This window comes from Ranitomeya variabilis, chromosome 2 (assembly GCF_051348905.1).
Source record: "Ranitomeya variabilis isolate aRanVar5 chromosome 2, aRanVar5.hap1, whole genome shotgun sequence".
NCBI lineage: Eukaryota > Metazoa > Chordata > Amphibia > Anura > Dendrobatidae > Ranitomeya > Ranitomeya variabilis.
Window position 1 is genome coordinate 150,116,994 of NC_135233.1, and position 16,393 is coordinate 150,133,386.

General features: G+C 42.2%; 1 protein-coding gene across 1 annotated transcript in view; it reads right to left on the reverse strand.

The window, feature by feature from the left end:
* Positions 1-16,393, reverse strand: part of ZBTB2 (zinc finger and BTB domain containing 2) — a 37,895-nt gene that overhangs the window by 9,302 nt on the left and 12,200 nt on the right. The window contains exon 2 of the mRNA XM_077283083.1: positions 15,960-16,146. Coding sequence (XP_077139198.1) covers positions 15,960-16,132 — 173 coding nt within the window. The 5' untranslated portion in view covers positions 16,133-16,146. The remainder of the gene's footprint in view (positions 1-15,959; positions 16,147-16,393) is intronic.

The following is a 16,393-nucleotide window of genomic DNA, read 5'->3' on the forward strand; positions in this document are numbered from 1 at the left end:
TATTCCTGATGGTTCCCAGGGTCTGAAGGAGAGGAAACTCTCCTTCAGGCCCTGGGAACCATATAAATGTGTAAAAGAAAGAATTAAAATAAAAAATATCGCTATACTCACCTCTCCGACGCAGCCGGGACCTCAGCGAGGGAACCGGCAGCGTTGTTTGTTTAAAATTCGCGCTTTTACTTGGTTACGTGAATTCCCGGCTTGTGATTGGTCAGGGCGGCCATGTTGCCGGGACGCGGACCAATCACAGCAAGCCGTGACGAAATTACGTCACGGCTTGCTGTGATTGGTCCGCGTCCCGGCAACATGGCCGCCATTAACCAATCACAAGCCGTGACGTCACGGGAGGCTGGACTTGCGCACTTTTTAAAAAACGCGCGTGTCCAGCCTCCCGTGACGTCACGGCTTGTGATTGGTTAATGGCGTCCATGTTGCCGGGACGCGGACCAATCACAGCAAGCCGTGACGTAATTTCGTCACGGCTTGCTGTGATTGGTCCGCGTCCCGGCAACATGGCCGCCCTGACCAATCACAAGCCGGGACGTCACTGGAGGCTGGACACGCGCGTTTTTTAAAAAGTGCGCAAGTCCAGCCTCCCGTGACGTCACGGCTTGTGATTGGTTAATGGCGGCCATGTTGCCGGGACGCGGACCAATCACAGCAAGCCGTGACGTAATTTCGTCACGGCTTGCTGTGATTGGTCCGCGTCCCGGCAACATGGCCGCCCTGACCAATCACAAGCCGGGAATTCACGTAACCAAGTAAAAGCGCGAATTTTAAACAAACAACGCTGCCGGTTCCTTCGCTGAGGTCCAGGCTGCGTCGGACAGGTGAGTATAGCGATATTTTTTATTTTAATTCTTTCTTTTACACATTTTTACATTAATGTTGTTTCGATACCGATACCCGATATCACAAAAATATCGGATCTCGGTATCGGAAATTCCGATACAGCAAGTATCGGCCGATACCCGATACTTGCAGCATCGGAATGCTCAACACTAGTGATAACCCTTATCCAGCGGTGGGTGCAGCAATTTCTACACAAGATTCCTACTCACCCCCAGGACAGGGTGGCAATCAGGGGGTTAATCTGGGTGCCCTTACCCTTGTAGACCCTAGATCTGTGGGTGTACTCTGAGGTTCTCTTGCACATCTTTAACAGTTTAATTCTGTACCTGGCCCTCTTACTGGGCAGGTATTGTCGGAATTTCAGCCTCCCTTTGAAATGAACCAGCGATTTATCTATACAGATGTCTCTTTGTGGGCTGTACGCCTCAGCACATTTTCTGCTGAAGTGTTCAACCACTGGCCAAATTTTCTATAGACAATCAAAGCTTGGATCGTCTCGGGAAGGACATTGCACATTATCACTATAATGCAAAAATGTTTGGATTGCTTCAAATCGTGTCCTTGTCATGGCCGTACGGAATACTGTAGAGTTTATCAGTACTCCAGTACCAATGCTCTGGTTTTCTGATTATGCTGCAGAAAGCCCCAGAATGTTTTTTTTTAATCTCTGCTGCATTTACATGGGTCCTTCTAGCATGTGATGATGTGAGATTTTGGGTGAAAAAATTAATGGACATACAAGTTTGTCTGGCCCACCGTAAGAATTTGAAGAAGTCCATTTCAGTGAGGCCTGTAGCGCCAAATTGGATTCCTGAGTAGCCAATGAAATCCAGAATAACAGGCTGATAAATTTCAGGTTGGGGGAAGGGGGTGGTGGACTCCATATGGGACAGATTGCTGTAGGGGTTGCCTGGGTCCTAGGGCGCCTTAGTGGGGGTCTTTCACTTGATGAGGAGGAGGAATAAAGGAATGTGGGATCTTCCTCACTAGCTGAATTCGTGCTGGAGGCAAGGAAAGTGTATGCCTCCTCTGGTGAATAGAGTCTGGACGAATGGGCCATTTTTTTTTTTTTTTTTTTTCAAAACACTGGGGATGTGTGCTAAAGAGGAGATTTTTATTGTGTGGGGAAAGTTTTGAAGAAAAAAATGAAATGAAAAATATTTTTTTTTTTTTTACAGTGACGTTCACTACACTAAAGCCCTACCTATAAAATTTACCAGGCGGTAATTTTTTTTTTGCAAAACAAAAACAGACATCACTAACAATGCAATGTATGCTCCTCTAATGCACTACCTAAAAATGTACTCGATGCAAACAATTACTTTTTTTGCCAAAGTAAAAGGAACATCAGTAACAATGGGACTTGCGCTCCCCTAATGCACTAGAAATTACCTGGCAAAAACAATGTTTTTTTATGCAAAAGAAAGACGCTACTAACTAATACTGTGTGTGTGTGTGTGTGTGTGTGTGTGTGTGTGTGTGCGTGCGTGCATGCGTGCGTGCGTACATACATACATACATACATACACGCACGCACGCACACACATACACACATATATATTAATCTTAAGCTTAAGGTTTTATAAAAATTGCTTTTTTTGCAACAGCTATTTCAGTTTCATATATCTAATAACTGTTGGACACAGTAATGTTTCTGCCTTGAAATGAGGTTTACTGTACTAACAGAAAATGTGCAATCTGCATTCAAGCAAAATTTGACAGGTGCAAAAGTATGGGCACCTCACCAGAAAAGTGACATTAATATTTAGTAACTCCGTTACCGCTGCTATTAACCCTGTGTGGCCAACTTTTTGCTATTGATGCTGCCTATGCAGTATCAATAGTAAAAAGATCTAATGTTAAAAATAATAAAAAAAATTAAAAAAATTAAAAATAGTTATATACTCACCGTCCGTCGGCCCCTCGGATCAGGAACAGGCCTTTCCCGTCGTCATCTCGAGACCGCAATGCAGTCTTGGGACCGGAGCGTGCGTGGAGCATCGGTAAACACCTCCCTTGGATCCGGGGGCCAACGGAGGGTGAGTGTAGAACTATTTTTTATTTTAATTCATTTTTTTTAACAGGTATATGATGCCCACATTGCTATATACTACGTGGGCTGTGCAATACACTGTGTTCCAAATTATTATGCAAATTGGATTTAAGTGTCATAAAGATTTAATTGTTTTGTTTTTCAAATAAACTCGTGGATGGTATTGTGTCTCAGGGCTCAATGAATCACTGAAATCAATCTTAAACACATGTGATAATTAGTTTTCCAGGTGATTCTAATTAAAGGAAAACTACTCAAAAATAATGTTCCACATTATTATGCAGGTCACAGGTTTCAAGCAATATGGGAAATAAAAAGGATCTCTCTGCTGCTGAAACGCATTAAATAGTGCAATGCCTTGGACAAGGTATGAATAAATTAGATATTTCATGAAAACTTAAGAGTGATCATCTAAATCTGATGAGATTTGTGACTGAAACAGAGCACAGACAGAGTTCATGCAAATAAAGGCATAATGAGGAAGTTTTCTGCCAGACAAATTTATTGGATTAAGAGAGCAGCTGCCAAAATACCATTACAAAGCAGCAAACAGTTATTTGAAGCTGCTGGTGCGTCTGGAGTCCCTCGAACTTCAAAGTGTGGGATCCTTCAAAGGCTTGCTGTGGTGCATAAACCTACTATTCGGCCACTCCTAAACAGTGTTCACAAGCAGAAACGGTTGCAGTGGGCCCAGACATGCATGAAGACTAATTTTCAAACAGTCTTGTTTACTGATGAGTGTCGAGCAACCCTGGACGGTCCAGATGGATGGAGTAGTGGATGGCCACCATGTCCCAACAAGGCTGCGACGTCAGCAAGGAGGTGGAGAAGTCATGTTTTGGGCTGGAATCATGGGGAACCAGCTGGTAGAGCCCTTTAAGGTTCCTGAAGGTGTGAAAATGACCTCAGCAAAGTAAATAGAGTTTCTGACTGACAACTTTCTTCCATGGTCTAAAAAGCAGAAACGTGCCTTCAGGAACAAAATCATCTTCAACCTCTGAGTAATTGGCTGCTATGGGCATAAAAGGAGATAAACTCATGGTGTGGCCACCATCTTCCCCTGACCTCAACCCTATAGAGAACCTTTGGAGTATCATCAAACAAAAGATCTATGAGGGTGGGAGGCAGTTCACATCAAAACAGCAGCTCTGGGAGGCTATTCTGACTTAATGCAAAGAAATACAAGCAGAAACTCTCCAAAAACTCATAAGTTCAATGGATGCAAGAATTGTGAAGGTGACATCAAAGAAGGGGTCCTATGTTAACATGTAACTTGGCCTGTTAGGATGTTTTGGAGTTAAATAGCTTTTTTGTTCAGTGAATGTGACCTCTTAATGCTGCAAATTCCACAAATGAGCATTTTCAGTTCTTTAAAACATATCAAATGTTTAGAAATACTACTGTGCCTAATCATTTGGAACAGTGCATTTTGAGTTTTTATTCATTTTGGAGATTATACTGTTATCATTGGGAGGTTTCTTCAATAAAATTCGATGTATATTCTAACAGGTGATGACTTTTATTAGACTGACTGTCATTTACACTGACCATTTAGGAAAATCCGAGAAAAATGTCATTTGCATAATAATTTGGAACATAGTGTATACTACGTGGGATGTGCAATATACTGCGTGGCTGTGCAATATACTGCGTGGCTGTACATATATATGTACAGTATATAAAGATTTTTCTGTATTTTCATTTCATGACTATGAAAATTGTAAATTCACACAGAATGCATCAAAACTATGAATTAACACATGTGGAATTATATACTTAACAAAAAAGTGTGAAACAACTGAAAATATGTCTTATATTCTAGGTTCTTCAAAGTAGCCACCTTTTGCTTTGATGACTGCTTTGCACACTCTTGATGGGCTTCGAAAGGTAGTCACCTGGAATGGTCTTCCAACAATCTTGAAGGAATTCCCAGAGATGCTTAGCGCTTGTTGGCCCTTTTGCCTTCACTCTGCGGTCCAGCTCACCCCAAACCATCTCGATTGGGTTCAGGTCTAGCGTAGCACCCCATCATTCTCCTTCTTGGTCAAATAGCCCTTACACAGCCTGGAGGTGTGTTTGGGGTCATTGTCCTGTTGAAAAATAAAATGATGGTCCAACTAAACGCAAACCGGATGGAATAGCATGCCACTGCAAGATGCTGTGCTAGCCATGCTGGTTCAGTATGCCTTCAATTTTGAATAAATCCCCAACAGCGTCACCAGCAAAGCACCCCCACACCTCCTCCTCCATGCTTCACGGTGGGAACCAGGCATGTAGAGTCCATCCGTTCACCTTTTCTGCGTTGCACAAAGACATGGTGGTTGGAACCAAAGATCTCAAATTTGGACACATCAGACCAAAGTACAGATTTCCACTGGTCTAATGTCCATTCCTTGTGTTCTTTAGCCCAAACAAGTCTCTTCTGCTTGTTGCCGGTCCTTAGCAGTGGTTTCCTAGCACCTATTTTACCATGAAGGCCTGCTGCACAAAGTCTCCTCTTAACAGTTGTTGTAGAGATGTGTCTGCTGCTAGAACTCTGTGTGGCATTGACCTAGTCTCTAGTCTGAGCTGCTGTTAACCTGCGATTTCTGAGGCTGGTGACTCGGATAAACTTATCCTCAGAAGCAGAGGTGACTCTTGGTCTTCCTTTCCTGGGGCGGTCCTCATGTGAGCCAGTTTCTTTGTAGCGCTTGATGGTTTTTGCAACTGCACTTGGGGACACTTTCAAAGTTTTCCCAATTTTTTGGACTGACTGATCTTCATTTCTTTAACGTAATGATGGCCACTCGTTTTTCTTTACTTAGAATTTGTATTATGGCAAGAAAAAAAAGCAGCTAACAGTCTATTCATTAGGACTATCAGCTGTGTATCCACCAGACTTCTGCACAACACAACTGATGGTCCCAACCCCATTTATAATGCAAGAAATCCCACTTATTAATTCTGACAGGGCACATCTGTGAAGTGAAAACCATTCTCGGTGACTACCTCTTGAAGCTCCTCAAGAGAACGCCATGAGTGTGCAAAGCAGTCATCAAAGCAAAAGCTGGCTACTTTGAAGAACCTAGAATATAAGACATTTTCAGTTGTTTCACACTTTTTTGTTAAGTATATAATTCCACATGTGTTAATTCATAGTTTTGATGCCTTCAGTGTGAATGTACAATTTTCATAGTCGTGAAAATACAGAAAAATGTTTAAAAGAGAAGGTGTGTCCAAACTTTGGTCTATACCATATTATATATATATATATATATATATATATATATATATATATATATATATATATATATATATATATATATATATATATATATATATATATATATATATATATATATATAGGTAAAAGTAGAAAATGTATATACCTTTATTATTATTAGTTGATTAAAAATACACAAGAACAGTGCCAGGTCAATTTTGACAATCAATAGTTAGATATTAACAAAAACTGAGCAAATTTGATAAGGAGAAAAGGTGCACCCACTAAAATGTGCAGCACCATGGAAGCAGCATGGGTATCTGGATGGAGGGTACCGGATAAATCACAACCGATTAATAGACAGTTAAAGTGCTTAGTGCATAAAGTACCATAATGGTTGTGGAATCCTCCCTTGTCTAATATACAATAGGGTTAATGACTGTGCCCGTCGCTGATTGGTCGAGGCAACCTTTATGACATCATCGTTGCCATGGCAATCATTATGACATCTACGTCGATACTGTGCCCGTCGCTGATTGGTCGAGGCGAATTCGCGGCAGACTGCCCGTCGCTGATTGGTCGAGGCAACCTTTATGACATCATCGTCGCCATGCTGTGCCCGTCGCTGACTGGTCGAGGCCTGGTGGCCTCGACCAATCAGAGACGCGGGATTTCCAGGACAGACAGAAAAACCCTTAGCCAATTATATACACTCACCGGCCACTTTATTAGGTACACCTGTCCAACTTCTTGTTAACACTTAATTTCTAATCAGCCAATCACATGGCGGCAACTCAGTGCATTTAGGCATGTAGACATGGTCAAGACAATCTCCTGCAGTTCAAACCGAGCATCAGTATGGGGAAGAAAGGTGATTTGAGTGCCTTTGAACGTGGCATGGTTGTTGGTGCCAGAAGGGCTGGTCTGAGTATTTCAGAAACTGCTGATCTACTGGGATTTTCACGCACAACCATCTCTAGGGTTTACAGAGAATGGTCCGAAAAAGAAAAAAAATCCAGTGAGCGGCAGTTCTGTGGGCGGAAATGCCTTGTTGATGCCAGAGGTCAGAGGAGAATGGGCAGACTGGTTCGAGCTGATAGAAAGGCAACAGTGACTCAAATCGCCACCCGTTACAACCAAGGTAGGCCTAAGAGCATCTCTGAACGCACAGTGCGTCGAACTTTGAGGCAGATGGGCTACAGCAGCAGAAGACCACACCGGGTACCACTCCTTTCAGCTAAGAACAGGAAACTGAGGCTACAATTTGTACAAGCTCATCGAAATTGGACAGTAGAAGATTGGAAAAACGTTGCTTGGTCTGATGAGTCTCGATTTCTGCTGCGACATTCGGATGGTAGGGTCAGAATTTGGCGTAAACAACATGAAAGCATGGATCCATCCTGCCTTGTATGGAGCATCTTTGGGATGTGCAGCCGACAAATCTGCGGCAACTGTGTGATGCCATCATGTCAATATGGACCAAAATCTCTGAGGAATGCTTCCAGCACCTTGTTGAATCTATGCCACGAAGAATTGAGGCAGTTCTGAAGGCAAAAGGGGGTCCAACCCGTTACTAGCATGGTGTACCTAATAAAGTGGCCGGTGAGTATATATATATATATATATACCCGATGCGTTAGAATCGGGCCACAATAGAGGCAGAACTCTCTGATGGGATATGTTACAAAGTGGCGGCCTCGACCAATCAGCGGCGGGCACAGTCTGCCGCGAATTCTGGAATCATCATTGTCCATATACTACGGGGACATGCATATTCTAGAATATCCAATGCGTTAGAATCGGGCCACAATCTAGTATCTATATATATAATTGTCTAAGGGTTTGTCTGTCTGTCTGTCTGTCCTGGAAATCCCGCGTCTGATTGGTCGAGGCCGCCAGGCCTCGACCAATCAGCGACGGGCACAGTATCGACGTAGGGGTCATTCCATATCAAGTGATCCAAATATGAATATTTTTTTACCTTACATCTTTAGATTGTTTTGATTTTTTGTTTTTATGAAGTACAACTTTAGTTAATTACAAATTAAAAGTTTAGAATTTTTTTCTTCATCAGTTAATTTTTTACAGATTTTTAAAGTTTTGAAAAAGCGTGGATTTTGGCCTGGTATAGCTTTACATTTTTTATCATATCTCGGGCTAGAATTAAGATAAAGAGGTGGGAGAGGCATCATTTTTCTCAGAACGGTACTGGCTTTCATTTGATATGTCACAAGACTATGTTTCTTTATATTTTGTTTTGGAGAAATCAAATTAAAAATTTTGATGCGCAATTCTGAAAAAAACGTATGTTTTAAAATTGTGAAAACATGCATGTGTGTTACTTGTGTCCTTGTTTATATTTGTACAGGGATTCAACTTGGGATCTATCACATTTGTATTTTTTTTTAAGCCTTGAATCATCTGATTTTATGTTTGTGTGAGTTTCTTCCTTTTTTCTTTTCAAATTACAACTTACTGCATTCAACATTTATATGTAACAATAAAGAAACACAAAAAACAAATACCAAAGTGCCAGAATAAATACATCTTAATCATCATAACACAACTTGCTCAGCATTTTCAACCTGAATTCATTGAACAAGCCAAAAGATAAAAGGTGATCACATCCTCAAGTGTGGTTTTCTAAATACAGTCTGATCCTAATTATATGTTAAAAACAAGATTAAAAGAACCAATATTTCTACCACCTATTTATACATGGAACATTTTTTTTCTAGTATATCACTAAACATGTCATTTCTGAAGTGTTTAAGGGTATGGCTCCACGGTCCGGAGGGGTGGCGGTATCGCCGCAGCGGCGAAGCCGCTCGGCGCTAAGCCCCGCCCCCTTCCTGGGACGCGATCATGCCGGATGTGTTAACTCTTCACATCCGGGATGATCGCTCGCTCCCATAGGGCCCTGTGATATGCCTTGCGGGGACGCTGCGTCCCCGCAAAGGTGTACGGACATGCTGCGATCTGAAAAGACGCGCAGCATGTCCGGAATCGCAGGGCCGCCGCGTGCGGGTTTCCACGCAGAGTGGAGACGGGATTTGATACAATCCCCTCCACTATGCTGGAACATCTGGACGCTGCTTTTTTGACGCTGCAGCTCTGCGCAGCGTCAAAAAAGCAGCGTTTCCTGACTGTGGAAACATACCCTAAGAAGAATAGTCCAGTAGTTAAATCCTCTTTCTATAAAATATGAACTAATCAAACAATTAATAGTAGGTTTTTACACTGGCCTGTTATCATCAATGTGTCCCTTCTAGTGGGTGAAATGTGACCTTGTCCATCAGCGCTCACTAGCAATGGCCGTCTCCTTTTGTGTCAGTATGGACGGCCTGTCATGGTGCTCGGCTCCACCTGAGTTATATCTGATTTTTGTTCACTTTTACAATGTCTGATTTTCTTGGATACACATAGGACGGCGCTGGACCAGACGGTGCAGAAAAGTCACTTCTACGTCTCATTTTCACAATCTTTGGAGAGTCGTAGCCGTCAGCGCTAATCATATTCACAGGTCACGTAACCAGTTGTCATCCATTGCCGATCTTGTGCCGCCTTCTACCACTTCATGGACCTCACTGTCTTTATTTCTACTACATGGGATGACAGTCCGGTATTGCCGAGTCCCTGTGATGGGTTCTGCTTCCTGTAACCAATGTTATAACAAACTCTCCTCCTCCCCCCCGTAGTCCTGGTTTGTACAATACATGAACTGGATGTTAGGAATATTTTTCTCCCTCCATTTGAGGAGTTGCCTGGGTGATAAGATTTGGTGTGAATACGGTCTGTGGAGGCTCGAGCTGCCGGCCTGTCATCTGCTCTACAGTCATCGTCTACCCCTGGTCATCCTCAGCTCTAACAAAGCTTCTCCTCTGTCCTCTCCTGCTTCTAAGTGGTAACATAATAAAATAATACCGGAATATCTAACAATCATGGATTATTTGGTAAATATGGACCCCACACTGTTAGACCACAGGCTGAACAGATCTGAAATCAAGATTTTTGAACTGACACTGTAATAGTTTTATTTTTTAAAATATGATCCCATCATGATCCCATCTTGTATTTTGGTACAGATGTGAATAGGAGCATAGCAGGCACATGTGCAGTTTTTGAAATTTTTAAATTAAACTTTTTTTCGGAAATGCATTTTAAAGTTTTGCGCTTGCGTTCGCATAGGTAAATTATTATCAAAGATACTCTTGTGACATATCTGGTGAAAGCCTGTACAGTTCTGAGTAGAATGGTGTTTATTTTGTTTCTCTATCTCTTTTCTAGCCTGAGCTATGGGGAGAAATGTAAAGGCAGGCAACACCGAAATTTGCACTTTTACAGAACTTTGAAAATCAATAAAAATTAAAAAAAAAAAAATCTAGAATTTTTTTTTCCTTCACATTTTGCATTCTCTGACACACTATTACCAAATAACAAAATCTCAAAAGAATTAAAAATATAGTGGTAAAAATCATTGGTTCACTTGACATGGAATGACCCGTAGATGTCATAATGGTTGCCATGGCGACGATGATGTCATAAAGGTTGCCTCGACCAATCAGCGACGGGCACAGTCTGCCGCGAATTCTGGAATCATCATTGTCCATATGACAACCAGATTACCCTGTCCTGGAAATCCCGCGTCTCTGATTGGTCGAGACCGCCAGGCCTCGACCACTCAGCGACGGGCACAGCATGGCGACGATGATGTCATAATGGTTGCCATGGCGACGATGTCATAAAGGTTGCCTTGACCAATCAGCGACAGGCACAGTATCGACGTAGATGTCATAATGGAAATCCTGCGTCTCTGATTGGTCGAGGCCGCCAGGCCTTGACCAATCAGCGATGGGCACAGTATCTACGTAGATGTCATAATGGTTGCCATGGCGACGATGATGTCATAAAGGTTGCCTTGACCAATCAGCGACGGGCACATTCTGCCGCAAATTCTGGAATCATCATTGTCCATATACTGCGGGGACATGCATATTCTAGAATACCCGATGCATTAGAATCGGGCCACAATCTAGTAGATTAATAAGAGACAAGCACAACATTTAAAGAATACTGGAGGACATTTGTTAGGGGGTGGGAAGTGTGATGAGTCCATAGATAAGCCAGGGTAATGCAATTAGGCATTTTATTACAAATGGAGAGGCAGTGGGAAAAATGTTCTTAGTTATCTGGAGCCTGTATGGTGGAGGTGTGAATTGTATCCATGTAGTGACTCAAATCCAGGTGTTAAATTGAGTCCTAGTGTCAACGAATTAAACATATTCATTAGTTTGTATTCCCAAATTTTTCTTTCCCTGTGGTCCTTAAAATTACCTTTTAGTATTAAGACTTAAGTCTGTCATATTGTGTCCAGGTCCAGAGAAATGTTTTCCCACAGGTGTGTCCATTTCATTCCTGATTGTGTGCCTGTGTAAATTCATCCTAGTTTGTAGTCTTTGCATAGTTTCCCCAATATAGATACTTCCAGGGCATTGTTATAAGAAATCTATGATTGACATAGAAATATGCCTCAGCTTTTGTATGTGCTGCATAATGCACCGATCTGGTTACCTCAGAACAGGTTTTATAGAGTTAAAGCCATCTTCCGGGATTTGATATGGAAGGGAGGTCCGAGCACGTATCAAGCTAGAGTTGTTGCAGCGCCCAAAAGAGGACGACTGTCCCCAATCCCGTGTTATATTACATTGTCTCAATGTCAACATATGGTGGGATGGGGTGGGGTGGGGTGGGGGGAGAATCACAAATTTTCTAGTCAGTGGGGAAGGTTATATCTCACATTATGGGGAAGGGTCCACTGTTGGCTTCCTTGGAGGCGGGCAGATTTCGGACTGAGTTCTAGAAGGTTTCCAACACTGGCGCTGCTTGTGAACGTGTGGAAAAAACTTAAGCAGTGGAGGGGAATAAGGGAATACAAGAGCTACACGTCTATTTGGTATGATCCGCGGTTGACTGAAATGCTACATCTACGCAATTTTGGACAGTGGAGAAGAATAAGTATATGGTACTGTATTTGTTGCAGCTGTTGGATGGTGAGACGTTCAAAACATTTTAACCCCTTCACCCCCGGAGCTTTTTCCGTTTTTCCGTTTTCGTTTTTCGTTCCCCTCCTTCCCAGAGCCATAACTTTTTTAATTTTTCCGTCAATTTGGCCACGTGAGGGCTTATTTTTTGCGGGACGAGTTGTACTTTTGAACGACATCATTGGTTTTAGCATGTCGTGTACTAGAAAACGGGAAAAAAATTCCAAGTGCAGTGAAATTGCAAAAAAAGTGCAATCCCACACTTGTTTTTTGATTGCCTATTTTGCTAGGTTCACTAAATGCTAAAACTGACCTGCCATTATGATTCTCCAGGTCACTACGAGTTCATAGACACCTAACATGACTAGGTTATTTTTCACCTAAGTGGTGAAAAAAAATTCCAAACTTTGCAAAAAACAAAACAAAACAAAATTGCGCCATTTTCCGATACTCGTAGCGTCTCCATTTTTCGTGATCTGGGGTCAGGTGAGGGCTTATTTTTTGCGTGCCGAGCTGGCGTTTTTAATGATAGCATTTTGGTGTAGATACGTTCTTTTGATCGCCCGTTATTGCATTTTAATGCAATGTCGTGGCGACCAAAAAAACGTAAATCTGGCGTTTCGAATTTTTTTCTCATTACGCCATTTAGCGATCAGGTTAATGCTTTTTTTTATTTGATAGATCGGGCGATTCTGAACGCGGCGATACCAAATATGTGTAGGTTTTTGTTTTTTTTTATTGATTTATTTTGATTGGGGCGAAAGGGGGGTGATTTAAACTTTTATGTTTTTTTTATTTTTTTCACATTTTTAAAAACTTTTTTTTTTTACTTTTGCCATGCTTCTATAGCCTCCATGGGAGGCTAGAAGCAGGCACAGCCCGATCGGCTCTGCTACATAACAGCGATCATCAGATCGCTGTTATGTAGCTAAAATGCAGGTGTGCTGTGAGCGCCGACCACAGGGGGGCGCTCACAGCCACCGGCAATCAGTAACCATAGAGGTCTCAAGGACCTCTATGGTTACAATGGAGGAGCATCGCCGACCCCCGATCATGTGACAGGGGTCGGCGATGCGCTCATATCCGGCCGCACGGCCGGATGCGGTAGTTAAATGCCGCTGTCTGCGTTTGACAGCGGCATTTAACTAGTTAATAGCGGCGGGTGATCGCGATTTCACCCGCCGCTATTGCGCGCACATGTCAGCTGTAAAAAACAGCTGACATGTCGCGACTTTGATGTGCGCTCACCGCCGGAGCGCACATCAAAGCGGGGGTCCCGACATGTGACGTACTATTCCGTCACATGTCGGGAAGGGGTTAAGCACTTGAGAAAGAATTCCCTTTGGAACGCAATATGTTCTACCAGTACCTGCAGCATGCATTTCATAAGCAGTGGAGAAGATAGCTGATAATGATACAGAGGGACAGTTTGTGGAGTATACTTGGGGCACAGAGAAGTACTAGGGATTTTATAACATTTATTTACAGGAGATTGCTAGACATTTTCTTGAACAGACATCCGTTGACGGCCAAAATTAGGTGGATTGCGGACTTGGGAGACATAGGATGTCCAATGGGAGTCGGTGTTGCAATACGTCCCTTCTATAAGTGAGTCTGGGAGGGTGTCGCAATTATTCACCATACATAGGGTATATAGGACTCCTGTGTGGATAAAAAGGCTGGTGTGAGAATGGATTCCAGGTGCCCGAGGTGTACGATGGATGAGCCCGATATTCTACATATGCTATGGTCCTGTCCCCGATTGCAGGCATTCTGGATAGAGGTCTTGAATTTGATAGAGTGATGGAAAGAAATATTACTTGAGACCCATTGACGTGTATTTTAGGGCATGTAGACGGGGGTGGCGACGGACGAATGGGGCAGACTGGCTATAGCCAAAATGCTATATGTTGCAAGGAAGACTATTTCAATACATTGGTTGGATGAAGATCATCCTACTAGAAAGGAATTTGTGAACAGAGTCAATTTTAGTGATACTTATGGAGTGGAGTGTGCATATAAAGAGAGGCAAAATGAATCGCTATGAGGATATATGGGGGGGGGGGGGGGGTGTTGGACCTTCCTGGGTTAGCCTCTCGAACTCAAAAGACAGGATATTATGGTTATAGAAATGTGTGCGACATTGTATTATATGGACAAGGATCGTGTAAGCGTGACATGGGGGGGTTAGGGGAGGGTTTTCTTAGTTTCTAAGGGGGGATTTTCTTGTATTACTTAAAATGTAAGAAAAGGAATATTGCTGATATATTTATACATGCCTATGTATATTGTTATCCTTATTTTCTTCAATAAAGTATTTGATTTAAAAAATATATATATATACTAGAAAAAAGTTGGAGAAACGTTGTACTAGTGAAGATAATAGTGATGAGTGAGCGTGCTTGGATAAGGCGTTACCCGAGCACGCTAATGTCCTAATTGAGTATTTTCAGCGTGCTCGAAAAATATGCTCGAGTCCCCGTGGCTGTATGTTTCGTATGTTACGAGACATGCAGAAACGGTGAATTGAGCTTTTTTTTGGAGTACGCCGAAATACTTGATTAGGACATGAATATGATCAGTTAACACCTTATCGGCTCACGCTCGCTCATCACTAGAAGACAATCTAGATGATAAAAACCTAGGTTGAATATGCAAGATGAATTAAAGGAAAAAAAAAAAAAACCTTTATGAAACTGCAGATATGGTGTTAATCTGCAAGATACTAGCGTTCGAAAGCTGTGCGTCCTCTGTCCAGCTACTGAGAGGAAATTAACGTTTTTCTTCCTGGCAGCTTTCAGTCAGAGGCGCGGCTTAGGACACTGCTCAGTGCATAATGAGCAATAGCATCTCAGCACTGATTACAGTCACCGCTCACTATGTACTGATACATGGTAGTGATACAATGCATGTCTATTTGTGGAGCTTACTATATTCACTATGTACTGAGCGGTGACCAGAGCCGTGCCTCTATTACAGAACGCTGGGAGGAATGAGGTTCATTGCATCTCTGTTGCCGGTCCTTCAGTGTAGCGGTTGCACACAAAAAAAAAAAAAATACACATATTTGGTATCGCCGTGTTCAGAATCGCCCGATCTATATATAAAAAGAATTAATCCAATCTGTAAACGGTGTAGCGAGAAAAAAAATCAAAATGCCAGAATTACGGGGTTTTTTTTTGGTCGCTGCAACATTACAATAAAATGCAATAACGGCGATCAAAAGGTCTTATACACACCAAAATAGTATCAATAAAAACGTCAGATGAGCGCACAAAAAATAAGCCATCACTCGGCCCCAGATCCCGAAAAATAGAGATGCTACGGTTATCCGAAAATTGCAATTTTTTTTTTTCTTATACAAACTTTGAAAAACATTTTCACCACTTAAATAAATAACCTAGACATGTTTGGTGTCTGAATTAGTAATGACTTGGAGAATCATAATGGCGGGTCAGTTTTAGCATTTAGTGAACTTGGTATAAAAAAACCAACAAAAAAACCCACACAATTGTGGAATTGCAATTTCACCGCATTTGGAATTTTTTACCTGTTTTCCAGTACATGATATGGTAAAATCAATGGTGCCATTCAAAAGTATAAGCTTGACCTGCAAAACAAGCCCTCACATGGCCATATTGATGGAAAAATAAAAATAGTTATGCCCGTGGGAGGAAGGGGAGCCAAATCAGAAACACAAAAACGGAAATAGCCCTGGTCCTTAAGGGGGTTAAACCTGGAGGTGGGAGCAATGGGGCAGAACCTTTCATCATAGGGTGATGGGTAACAGACCTGCAGACAGGACACTTACCTTGTCTGGTGTACAAAGAGCATCTTGAAATAGTTGGAAAAAGACGCCAGCACTGATTTGTGAGCCTTAAAGTAGACATCACCAATGGCAACAGTGCAGTCACACAAGAACCCAAATTCCCTCTGGGCATTTAACTGCTGCAGAAGTATAAGTCCGTGGTTGGCCAAATCCATCTTCTCAATGGAGTCTGCAGAAAAATAAACAAACATTCAAGGTCACTTTGTAGAAAAGCAAAAGAGATAAAAAAAAGGATCATTTTATTTGGGATACTCAGGTTTATTAGTTACTCATCTGTTGCCCCGACACGTCTGTTGTAGTGAATACCATTCCTTTATTTTCTCAGAACGCCTGTTATTTCCCTATGTATTACCATACCCCTACACTGTGCAATCAATGCTAGCAGATTGCTCAAGGTCCTGTTCACACTGTTCTTG